This window comes from Jatropha curcas, chromosome 5 (assembly GCF_041381405.1).
Source record: "Jatropha curcas cultivar XTBG-Jc1 chromosome 5, XTBG_Jcur_1.0, whole genome shotgun sequence".
NCBI classification, from domain to species: Eukaryota; Viridiplantae; Streptophyta; class Magnoliopsida; order Malpighiales; family Euphorbiaceae; genus Jatropha; species Jatropha curcas.
In genome coordinates this window covers 14,677,270-14,690,664 of record NC_143155.1, presented here as the reverse complement: position 1 = coordinate 14,690,664, position 13,395 = coordinate 14,677,270, and the positions used below count along the sequence as shown (strand labels likewise).

At 32.2% G+C, this 13,395-nt stretch overlaps 1 protein-coding gene and 1 non-coding gene across 2 annotated transcripts; one reads left to right on the top strand and one right to left on the bottom strand.

Moving 5' to 3' along the window:
* The first annotated feature begins 2,043 nt into the window (after positions 1-2,043).
* LOC149496259 (uncharacterized) lies at positions 2,044-2,530 on the top strand. The gene has a single exon (XM_089722146.1). The coding sequence runs from the start codon at positions 2,075-2,077 to the stop codon at positions 2,528-2,530; it is 456 nt and encodes a 151-aa protein (XP_089578272.1). The 5' UTR covers positions 2,044-2,074.
* A 9,334-nt stretch (positions 2,531-11,864) lies between these two features.
* Positions 11,865-11,971, bottom strand: LOC149496258 (small nucleolar RNA R71). The gene has a single exon (XR_016321064.1). It is a non-coding gene; the product is annotated as a small nucleolar RNA R71 (small nucleolar RNA).
* Between the last annotated feature and the right edge of the window lie 1,424 nt (positions 11,972-13,395).

Genomic DNA, 13,395 nt, shown 5'->3' with positions numbered 1-13,395 from the left:
GAGAAATAATGTTAAATTATTGGTTAATGGTTACTCGCAGAATTTTATTGACTGTGTTATTGATGATCTAAGTTTTCAATGGCAACTTAGAGGTTTTTATGCTTTCCGCAGGGGCATCGTTGTAGGGCCTCATGGAACTTATTTCAGGCTTTGTCCGTGGGGCATGACCTCCTTTGGTTATCTATAAGTGATTATAACAACATTGCTGCTATGGAAGAGAAGGTTGGTGGTGTCCCTCGTTCTCAGTTACTGCTGATAGGTTTTCAAGAGGCTTTAAATGACTAGAACCTCTATGACTTGCATTCTATGGGATTTATTTTCACTTTGGGAATGCAGGAGGGTTAGTGATTACTAGGTCAGGGAGAAGCTCGATCAAGCTATGGCCAATCCAAGTTGGTCCACATTATTTCACGATGCTATGTGTACTACACTGGTACATCCAGTATTTGATCACGCTCCTCTTTTTATGAACACAAGTGCAAAGGTTAATATCCCTTCCTATAGGCTTTTCTGATTCGACAACGCCTGGCTTCTTGATGCAAATATGATTCAGTTTGTAAAAGATTCATGGAATGTTGCTTCGGGTCTAGATATTATGGGTAAACGAAATCGTGTCATTGAAAGCTTGAAGCTATGCGGTTCTCGTCGTAATAAGGAATTCTCGAAAAAGAAAAATCTGATAAACCAGTAGTTGGAAGCTACTGGGGATCTGAACGATGGTAGCCATATTTCATATCTTAAGGAAGAGTGGAACACGTTTCTGGCTGAAGAAGAGCTTTAGCGACATCAGAATGCAAAAATCTTCTAGTTTACTCACGATGATAAAAATTCAAAATATTTCCACTCTGTTATTAAGACACGGTGCAGGTATAACAAAATTAAGAAGCTGAGAGGGGATGATGGCGAATGGTGTTTTGAACCTGCCAAAATACATAAGTTGGTGCTTGATTACTTTAATACTTATTTTTCTAGAGGGCAGTCAGATGTAGGTCGGGTTTTAGGCTTGGTTTCGAATTGGATCAGTCTAGAGGATAATGATTATTTGACTAGAGAATTCTCAAACGAGGAATTTTGTGAAGCTATTTTTCAGATGCACCTGGATAAAGCCTTAGGGCCTGATGGTCTAAATCTAGCATTCTTTCAGAAGTTCTAGCATATTATTGGTAAGGATGTAGCGGATGGTTACAGGTCCTGGCTTCAATAAGGTATTTTGCCACAGTCTCTTGCTGAAACTTTAATTGTTTTTGATCCCTAACTTGATAATCCAGAAAGTATCAAAGACTACAGACTTATTGCCCTATGTAATGTCCTTTACAAAATTTTGTCCAAAGTTCTTGCTAATCGTTTTAAGATAATTTTGGCTAGAATTATCTTTGAGTTAGTCGGCCTTTGTCCCAGGCGTCTGATTACTCATAATGTAATGGTAGCTTTTGAGGTTGTCCATAATATGAGAAGAAATATGAGGGGTAGTAGGGGATCTTGTGCTCTTAAAATTGATATTAGAAAGGCCTATGATAGGGATGAATGGGATTTTTTAAAAGGAATTTTGCTGCGAATGGGTTTTTGCGATAGATGGGTCAGCTGGATGACTATGTGCTTTTTTCTGAGATTAGATATATGGTTAATGTTAATGGAGGCCAGGTGGGTCCGATTGTGCCTAAGAGAGGGTTGAGGTAGGGGGATCCCTTTTCTCCATATTTGTATCTTGTTTGTGTTGGTAATAAATTAATTTTAATAAATTAATATTATCTTAGTAATTTATTATCTTCACAATAAATGAAGTATTTTATTATTTTTAGTATATAAAAAAGAATGAATGAGGGAATATTGAATTCCTAAAACGTCTATGCTAAAGGAAAATTAATATAACCAATTAAATTTAATTTTCAACGAATAAAATTAAAGTCTCTAATGATATTTTTATCGATCTATAAACTGCCTCTCTTTTTGTGTTCCAAAATTCAATTTGTTCTTTTCTCTCCCGTACAAAGATAGCTTTAGAAGACAAAGAAAACCCATCATCTGTATAAATATATAGATCTTCATCTTCACCTTCGAATATTCCATCCATAAAATGGGTAATTGCATAGTCTCTTGTAAACCCAGAATTATAGGTTACAAAGACAGCGTTCTGCGGGTTGTGAAAATGGACAGGAAGATCTTAAAACTCAGCTCGCCAATCCTCGTTAAGGATCTTTTAGCAAATTTTTCTTGGGGATCGAATATTGGTCTATCAAAGGAAGCAAAAGAGCAACTCCCTCTTGATTATGAACTGAAACTGGGTCATATTTACTATATTCTTCCCTCTCTAACCAAGATTGTTGCTCCATCATTGTCAATGACAGATAAAGATGAAGCAGGTGAAGTCAAAAGGATAAAAGTGGTAATAGCTAAGCAACAGCTTGAGCAGTTATTGACAAAGAAAGTCTCCATTGAAGAGGTTTTGTTGAGGATTGAGAGAAAAAGTTTTCTTGATTCTTCAACAAGTTGGAAGCCAAAGCTTGAGTCTATTCTTGAAAGATATGAGTAATTGTATTATAGCTTTGAATGTACATTTTGTAGTTATTTGGCTAAAAAGCAAATATAAATCCATATTTCTACTTATGAGACAGCCAAATTAAGACATTGCCATAGCAAAATAGAACATCAGTGAGGTATAAAGTAGGCCACCTTTTTGAAATGCTTCTGCCATTCTCTTTTTATTATAAGACCTTAATTTCTTTTCTTCTTTGTTCTATTTTGGTTACTGTGATACGCCTCTTCTTTTCAAACACCATCATTGCCGCCACTGCTTCCTTGCTTGCTGGTAGTCCTCTGTTATGTTCACAAAATCTTTAGTCTTGGTGAAGGAGCTGTTCTACTAGCAATTTCCTTTAACGTTATTTCGACCCACAAATCTTTAAATGAAAATATTTAATATCAATCGTTGGCGTTCTAACATTGCATTCTAAATATGCAACTTTAAAGACCCGTTAATAACTTCAAGTTGGTCACTGGCTTGGGCATATATAGTTCGTAACAGAGTGGATGATCTTCAAGCCAAAACATTGGTCAAAGGCTTTCATGTCTCCCCTGTGATTATTGGTAATCGATATGTTGTGATAGTTAGGGGTGAACATTAGTTGGAACTAACCCAAAACTAAAAAACCGAACTGATTATATTATGTTAGCTCAACTTATCATAAGGGACAGTTTGAACTTGGTTCTTAATAGAGGAAACTGATCTGTTTTCAATTCGGTTTTAGTTTTATATACCGTCAAACCGAATTTATTTTACGTCCTAAATAGTCAAAACTGAACTACTGATGCACACCTATGGTGACAGTCTTTAAGAGAGGTGGCAAATGGATCAAATCCAATTGACTTTGGGTTAGTTCACTTTCCGTTGCAGGTGGATCATTTAATTTATTAGATCCATCCACTAAGTGATTCTAACTTAAATTTACAGGTTATGAGTCCGATTGAATCAGGCTGAGCATTTCAACTTGCCATCGTTACTATGAGGAAAAACGTTTTGATTATAATAAAAAAAATTGAAAGCCAACCAGGTATGTTCTGGTTGGTCTTTTCACTTAAGTAAGAAGTGGAGGTCTTGAGTTCGAATCTTCAACTACAAAAATTTTCATCAATTTTCTAAACTTTTAAGAGAAGGGCTGTCCCCGTTGTGTAGACCGTTATATTATTTCAGACCTTTAAGCTTCCCAATAAATGAAAAAAAATTTTGAAAATACCCTTGTTGTGTAAAATTTTGAAAATGTGACTTGAAGACAAAGATAAGAAAAGAACCCTAATTTAAAGTAAAAGGAAAAAGATAATGTGATACGGATCGAATCAAAGGATGAGATGTAAGTTCGCCTCTATGGCACCCCTCGTTATAATGAAACGGAAACACCAATAATCGAGATTAAATGCTCTATGGCACCCCACGTTTATAAGGAAACGGTAACACCAATAATCAAGCAAAGAACAAGATAAACGCCACACACGAATTGATAAGTTTACCTTAAATTCTTGATGCAATTAGAGGAAGCAATCTCTCACTGTCACTCTAAGCAAATGGAGCAAGCAAAGCTTGATCAAATGAAGTTTTTCAATTTATCAAAAGTTTTGTCCTTACATGGAAGACAAGTTATTTATACTAAATAAGGAAACTAGGTTTAACAAAGCATAAAACACACAAAACACGCCTAAGTCACTCCAAGCCTTCGAGTCGATGTCACTGTAGTGAGTCAAAGTTACTGTAAAAAAGTCAAATTTACTGTAGCAGTCAAGCTAATTGGCGCGGGCACTGTAGCAGGCGTGCTTTCCTCCACTGTAGCAGGCGTGCCTTCCTCCACTGTAGCAATCCAAACAAATTTAATGGAGTGCTTCAACTTCACATGCCACCAACAACATTAGAAGCCTAGGAATGCCTTCAAGTTCTTCACAACACTTGTTGAATGCGGCATCATGAAGTTCTTGTGTTATTTGGGCTTGAACAAATAATGATATGGCTGCCCCATATCGCTTGGCACGGCTCCTTGTAATCGGTCCGATAGGAAGCACCAATGGATCTCCTTCGTCGTTCACCACGCCTCCTTGCGATCCAGTGACGAGTGATGATGGATCCGTATCATAATGGAATTCTTTTGTTTAGGTTGAATTTTAATATAAATAGAGTTGATTGTTAAATGATTTAGATTACCTATCTAGGGGAGCACAAACCCTACCCGTCTCGCTCTTTGGCTTTCTCTTTTGTTTATAAACTATTGTCGACCATTTTCTTTGGTCGGCGTTGGTTTCTTTTCATCTCTCTCTATCGTTTTTCTTTATTTCTTTTAGTTTTTTCGTAATCATTTCCAAATCTATAATCGTTTCGAATAAAATTTAGATTTAGTCTCTTAGATTTGTAATAGTTGATATATTTTGAGCGTTTTTGGTACCCTCTTAGTGGGTTTGTTAATTTCTCTCATTTCATGGAGTTGTTTCTCATTATTGAGGAGTTTTTATGTGGATTATTTATTTCTCTAGCAGTTCGAAATACAAGATGGATTGTTGATTGCTTGTGATTGGAGATTTCAGATCTTCAAGGTCGGATAAGTTTCTTTTACTAATGGAGCCTGATAGTGCAGTTTGTTCCTCCTTTAAACTTTGGTATATTAAACTCTTATGCGGATGTCAATTGTAACAAGTTTTCGAAAAAATAATATTCGGGACAATATTGTAAAAGTTTCTTTTGTCGTCCTATTTGAAAATGGACCAGTTTTTACTCGAAAGATTAATCTCTTCTGCCAAAGTCAAGAACATCTTCAAACAGAATATTTCAATTTTCTAGATTTTTATTTCTTATTCTTATATGAGTATTATGATGTACTCTACTTATATTTGTTATTAATGAATAGTTAAGCTTTTTTCGAAAAAAAAAAGATTATCTATCTAGTAAATAAAATATATAACTTTTTTGGAAATGTATTTTTATGTATTTAATATTCTAAATACTTAAAGAATAAAAATTACTCCCTCTCTTCTCTTTATTGAGAGAAAAGTTCATTTTTGGGTTGATTTTTTATATAGAGAATTTTATTCTAAGTAGTAATTTTGGGATGCAAGCAAAGTTAAAAAGACTAAAATGCCCGTGGAGTATATGTGTTTGTTTTAAGATTGAAGTTCAGCAATCAAAAAAAGTGGCAAACACAAATATAATCAGCATTTATTGTATGCTTGTTTCAAGGTATAAATTATCAAATTACTTTTTCATTTCGTTTTATAGTAACAGTGGTCGTTTTGTAAATTTGGTCTCAAAATTAAAGTTCTGATATTAAAAGTCAAAATAATGGCCACATAAATATAGAGTTAGCCCTTATTTGTATGTTTGATGAATATAGATCCACTTTTATCATTATAAATTTTGCCACAACCGTTGATATCAGGAACGGATATATGTTATGCTCAGCTTAAGTTTTGAAAACAGTCATGTTTTGTTCTTAAAAGGTGCGGGTGTGTTTTGATTATTGAAAAAAGGGAAAAATTAGAGTTTGGTTAGAAACCGTTCTCTTATTAATCTCGTACTTTTAAAAATACAGTAATTTTTTTTTTCAAATCCTTATTATGATTGTACTCTTTTGTAAGACACTTTATTGCCTTTTGTTCATAGTAGTTGTCAACTGTTGTAAGCCATTATGTGGCTTTGTTATTATTAGTTTTGCCCTTTTTCAGTAGTTATTATTTTCTATGTAAGATAACGGTTGTGAACTTTTGTAAGCCACTTTGTGGAAATATTATTATTAGTTGTGCACTTATATAAGCCATTTTGTGGCATTGTTATTATTACTTGTGTACTTTTTCAAATTCTTATAATAGTTGTACTCTTTTGTAACCCACTTTGTGGTATTATTATTACTAGTTATGCACTTTTCAAAATGTGAAATTGTCCAAATTCTATTTCATTTTGGCCGCAACGTATTGCATTTGGGCACTTCTGAATTCATTTAAATTTGGAGAAATCGAATTTTGCTTTTAATTTTGAATTTGTATTGAAAAACTATTCAAATTTAAATAAGTTAGAGTTAAAATTTAAGTTTTTCCTCCTTTATTCGTCAAAAATTTTAGAAATTTATGGCCCTCAATGAATAAATTCAAAAATTTGACTTTTAATTTGGCTCCAAAATTTTTCTCATTTTTGGGCATATATTATGTAAAACGTCTCCATTATAATAAAGTGTGATAGAGCTAATAAATAATGTTTGAAGTGATGCCCAGAGGATGCAAGTAGGCAATAAATGTACTTTTTGGGACTACCTTTTGTGTCAGCTATTGTTCTCATAATTAATGAAGAAATGAATGACATTTTAGGGAGAAAACTTCATCTAACTAACTTTTTTTAATCCAAAAGCTTTTTTTTTTTTTTTTTTGATTTCTTTAAATAAAGAGAATAGATGGAGTGTATTGCATATAATAAAATCAAATACTCCTCCGATTTATTTATATTGACACAACTAACTTTGCACATGGAATAAGGAGTTAGTTAAACTATAATTTTTAGCCAAATCTTTTCTATTTTGCCCCAACATTGATTAATTGAATGTTTACTTTAAAAGTCAAATATGTCATACCAATTTATTCTCATAAACATAATTAATGACTTATACTCATAATTAAAGGATGAATCACAGCAAAAATCCACTCATTTCTCCAAATTAACTTCAAGTTTTACCTCCTAATCAAATTTTTAAATTTGACCCTCCCATTTTTAGTGCAAAATTTTGGTGGAAAATGAAAGTTTAACTTTCGTTAAAACATATAGACACTTAAGAAAGGAATTATGTGCAAATAACCTTTTTGGAGCCAAAATTTTAATAGCATTAATTGTCTCTTCAAATTCTTCTCAAATACCCACTTATAAATTATGTCAATTCAATAACTAAAAATCATTGCACACGAACTACAGCAAAAAATCCAAAAGTCTTACCTACCATTTCATATCCATTTGATTTGAATCTACAACCTTCTGATTCGCCAATAATTTTAGAAGATGTACTCACTCTAACTGTTGGTCCTTTGGACTTGATCGATTAAAATGTAAAAGAAAATACAGAATTATCAATTCATGATGAAGAGCTTGAATTCAAATAATGCCCTTCTGGTGCGGGTACAAAGAAAGGAGCAAAGAAAAAGAATATGACATGAGAAACAAAAAATTTAGTGAAAAACATATTTTTTTTCTAAAATGTAAGGAGTGTTAAATCTGCGCTCTATCGAGAAAGTTGCGCACACATTATCTATTTCAAAAAAGACAGTTTATAGAGTTTGACATATTGCAAAGAATGTGCATTAGTTACAAATTGGATGAATGGTCCTTGTGAACATATTTGCCATGGGATGAATAGTAATTGAAGTTAAAGCAGAAATAGTGAAGGAAGCAGCAGCAATAGTGCAACATCCTACTGTGAACATATTTGTCATCTGATAGTAGTTTCATATGCTTTAAAAGATAAATGACATTTAATAGTTCAAAAAATGTGGTTGTTTTTTTGTTTAAAAAATGTGCTAGTTGTCTTTGTAAAACATTTCTTCAAATCATCTTCTGGATAATAAAAATATGTACTCAAATATTGTAAGTGTGGATATTTTTACGTCAAGTACTGCACATATATTATTACTAGATGCATTTCTTATTTCTAACTATATATATAAAAAATAGCAGTAGCCTTTGCCAAGCAAATGTGTGCAAAATTTCTAAATGCATGCAATTTTGCTTGAAACTGAGAGATAAGATAATATAGTTATAAATCGGTTAGTCAACATATTTTCAATTTTGTCTACTACTTTCTTGTTTTTCTAAAAAGTTGGTACTTTAAATAAAGCAAATCAAGGGTAATTTAAACTTTGCACTTTGGCCATAGTCCAAATTAAATAACTTTGTCTATATAAATGGAAGTCGAAAATAAAATTGTCTATATAAATGAATCGGAGAGAGTATATATAAATAAGGATAACTTTGTCCATTTCTTAATTATAATGAGAAAATTGTCTTTTCATGTTAGGAGAGCATGGTATATAGTGCTGCCATTTTATAATTTTATAAGGTAATTTTGTTTTTTTTATCTAGCAAGTTAAGTAGCTTATTAAATCAATTTTAGGAAGAAATTTTTTCATTCATCCATACCCCATTACCAGGGACACCTAATCCGGCTCCAGGCTTAATCACATTTAAGGCTCTTCACCCCTCTCTATAGGTGCATTTAGTGGGATCGAATCCAAGAGTTTTTCTCATATGTCCAATCTATATTTTCAGCTGAGCTACAACCCGTAAGTAAGATAAATAGCTTATTAATTCAAGTCAAACAAATAAGCTATTTCATTGTGTTTTGAACAAATAAGTTAAAAGATCCAACAAATTACCAATAAGACAAGACAAATGTATCGGTTCCTAAATCAAATTGAATTAGGGAACTATTTGTTCAAACATATTTGGAACTTGTATCGGTAAATTGCCTATAAGAGGAGATTATTTTCTTTTAAAGGCGTTTGTTACCGAGTCAATATTTTTATAAAAAATCACTTTTCTAGAAAAGTAGGTTTTCAGAAAACAACTTTAGAAATGGTAAATTACCATATTTGAATGATAATTAAAATTTCTTCAAAAAAGTAATATAATTGTATTTAATTAAATAGTAGAGAAATGCAAAAAAAAAAAAAAAAAAGTAGTAAATTACATTAGTTCCCTTTAAATATCTTTTATTTACTTAAACTGTAAGGATACAGTAAATGTATAAAATCATTAATGCAACAAAATTTGTATAATAACGAATTTAACATGAAAAATAAATATTATTTAAAAAAAATTTCTTAATGAATAGACGTATTGTATGATCTATAAAATAAAATGGGAGTTTTGATTATTATAAATATTAGCACATAAAATTTTATATCTGACTAAACATTTTGTAATTAAGTGCGTTAATGTTATTAAACTTTTTAAAATGTCTTATTTTTCATTATAATTCATTTTTCCACTCTTTGAGATGGGAAATGTAATATCCCAATTCAATACTTTCCAATATTCTAAACTTTTTAAACATCAAAATACAAGTATTTGAGTTCTTATATTGTTTTAATACTTAATGATTTGTTGAACATCGTTTATTGATACTAACACTCCAGTGATTTGAATGTTCTTTTACGGCAATGGTGACTAAAAAATTCAAATGGCAATGGAATTGAGTATGGCTAATCTCATTAGAATCCTTACACTACAAAGCACACGAATATATGGTTAGACTCTTTAGACAACCTTCATAATATAGTTTATAGTATAATTGATAGATATTATTTTTATAGTGTTTTTAATATAGTTTTTATTAGGATTTTTTATGGTTTTTAATTACTTTAATTAAATTTTGTTTAGATTATTATGTTTTTAATAAAGCTTTTTTGAATTTTACTAAACTTGATTCGAAGGATTTTTATAGAATTTTACTAGGGAATCAGCCAAAATTTACATCAAAGAAAATTGGAGCTGAAATAAAAGAAAAAGAGCAAAAATGGGCCAAGTCAGTAAAGTACATGGCCTGCTCGTGTCACACAACACGGTCATGTTCCAGCAGTGCTGATTTGTATCATCGACCGAAATTCTATGCTAAGCTTGTGTTAGGAGTCAATATTGGACATGATTGTATATGGATTTGCATGGAAACAAGTTTGAGAGCTTCCTTAATTGGTTTCTAATTTTATTTAGTCAATTAGGACTCTTAATTAAGAAGAAATACAAAACTAAATCAGTTTCCTACTATAATAATATTTTTTTCCTTAATAAGTCAGCTGATTTTCCTATTCGGTTTCGAAGTCACCTTATTAAGTCTATATAAATAGAGAACTCTACACAATAATGGGTGACTCATTCATTATTCATTGTATATTCCATGTTGGATATGAGATCTTTTGTTCTACTCTATTCATAGTTTTCTTTCTTTTAAGATTTCGAGCATTCAAGTTTGTATAAAGATTCAAGGAAGTTGTCAACACTTTTCGTTAGTAGTTTTTATATCTAAACTCTTAATATTGTTTTAGTTTTCAATATTCGTGTTGATTATGGAATTATTTACAAGTTTATTTGAGTTTAATTTAACAACTATGTTGAACTAATTACATGGGAATAATAACTTGATGTGTCTTCGAAACCAATAAAAGTTGATGTGGAAGCTATATGGTTTGACTCATGGGGCTTTTCATAAGTTAACGATATTAGGTTATGAATTCATAAACAAACATAAAACTTAAAGATTTAATTCATGTTCGATTGTGCTTTTGGAAGATAGGTAATTAGATGGGGTTAAAATAGCTAATAATACATTGGGAGAGCTTGTTTGTAATTTTAGGGTTGTTTCTCCTTCTTGAACAATTAAAATTAATTATCAAACTAATAGAACAAATTAGATAGAATTAAGTGAAGTCAAAATTTCTGTTAGCCTTTAATCATTGATTTCTTTTAATTAAATTATCTTGCTTGATTTCTTTTATTCTCTTTTATTTCTTTTAAATTAATTTCTTAGAATTATTCTCCTTACTATCGTTTAAATAATAATAGGAGAATACAATGGCACTTGGTACACAATCTTCTTGAGACGATACCCTACTCACACTTTATTACTTATTATGATTTCATACACTTGCGAATTTTTCCTGTCAAGTTTTTGGCGTCGTTGCCGAGGATTGACAATACCAATATTAATACTAATTATCCTATTATTAATTTAAAAATTCTTTTCTGTTATTTTAACTTTTTGTTTTAGAGATTTCATGTGTTATATGCAAAGAAGATCTTGTAGCATTGGACCTTTGATTTTTGATCGAGAAATTGAAAAGACTTGCTAAAAAAATAACGCTGCGAGAAGAGGTCGAGAACATGAATGAAGAAGGCAATCAACCATGGCAGACGATTTAGAGCTAGAAAACCTACTATTGGAGGAACAACAACAAAATCATCAAATCATTTCAACCAAGTGGGTCGACCTATCATACGCACTTTGCAAGATGACACAACCCCTTCTCTTAATGGGGCTACTTCTAGTATCACCAGACCTAGGGTGGAAGCTAACGATTTTGGGATCAAACCTACAATCGTTCAACTGCTTTTCACCTTAATTCAGTATGGGGGTTTGCCTAGTGAGGATCCTAATGCCCATATCATAAATGTTCTAGAGATTTGTGATACATTTAAACAAAATGAAGTTTTTGAGGATGCCATAAGATTGAGACTACCTCCCTTCACTCTAAGGGGCAAAGCGCGTTATTGGTTGCAATCATGCCCTATTAAAAGTTTTACTACTTGGGAAGAACTAGCCCAAAAATTTTTGGCAAAATTCTTTCCATCCTACAAGACCACGAAGCTTTGAAATGAGATAATGACCTTTGCTCACCATGATCAAGAGAGTTTGTATGAAATTTGAGAGATATACAAAGACCTATCAAGGAAGTGCCCACACCATAACTTACCCAAGTGGTTGCAAGTTCAAAATTTCTATAATGCATTATCGCATAACACGAAGATCACTTTGGATGCTGTTGTGGGACGTTCTTTTGAAAGAAAGGGGATTGATGAGGCCTATGATTTATTAGAAGAGATGTCAAGTAATAGCCATACCAAAATGCCTTCAAAAGGAAGATGCCTGTAGGAATTTATGAGATTGATGCCATCACCATATTGAATGCTAGAGTAGACAATATGGTAGAGAAATTAGATTTGTTGACCATTAACTCTGTTAATTCTATTTTGCAAACATGTGACAGGTGAAATGGACAATATGGAGTTGGGGAGTGTGTGATGGACAATATCTATACTCAAAATTTGGAGCAAGTCAACTATTTGGTGAATCAAGGAAGAAAGAATTATCCATACTCTAACTCTTATAACAGGTTGCGAAATCATCCTAATATTTCCTATGGGTATCCAAACAACATCTTGGATGCCCAATCAGGTTTTCCTCCTCAAGAGAAAAAACACTAAGATGGAATTCATGGAATTCATGAATGGATCTTTCTAAATCTCACGTGGAATTCATGAATGAAACTCAAGAGAATCATAGAGTCCAACAAGCTACAATAAGAATTTGGAGATCCAAATGGGACAATTTGTAAACATGATGGCTTCTATACCTCAAGGTGCTTTACCTAACACCGAGAAGAATCCCAAAGAATAGGTACAAGCTATCACTTTGAGGAATGGGAAGCAATTAGAGGATCCACCTAAAAAGGAGGTAGACCAGTAAGAAGTGGAAAACAAGAAGACTCCTATCATTGATCTTGATGAGAAAGAGGAAGTCAAGCCTTATACGTTCCACCCATCCCTTTTCTATAAAGACTCAAGCAAACAAAAGATAATAAAAGCTTCCTCAAATTTCTTGATGTCATAAAAAAACTTTAAATAAACATTCCTTTTGCTGAAACTCTTGCTTAAATGCCTAGTTATGCGAAGTTCTTAAAGGAGATTCTTTCTAAGAAAAGGAAGATTGTTGATCAAGGAACAATGATATTAATAGAGGAGTATAGTGCAATCATTTAAAATAAATTGCCTCCAAAGTAAAAAGATCCAGGAGATTTTTCTATCCTTCGCAGTATTGAAAATCTTGATTTTGAAAAAGCTTTGGTTGATTTAGATGTAAGTATTAATCTCATGTCATATGAAGTTCTCAAGATGCTAGGAATGGGTGAGTTGAAAGATGTCTTTACAATTAGTGGATCGATCCATGAAATATCCAAGAGTTATTATAGAGGATGTGCTCATCAAGAGAGGTAAGTTTATTTTTCCTATGGATTTAATTATAGTTGACATAGATGAAGATAGATAAGGATCACTCATCCTTGGTCAACCTTTCCTTGCCACCGTGAGAGCTTTAGTTGATGTCCATGAAGGTAAGT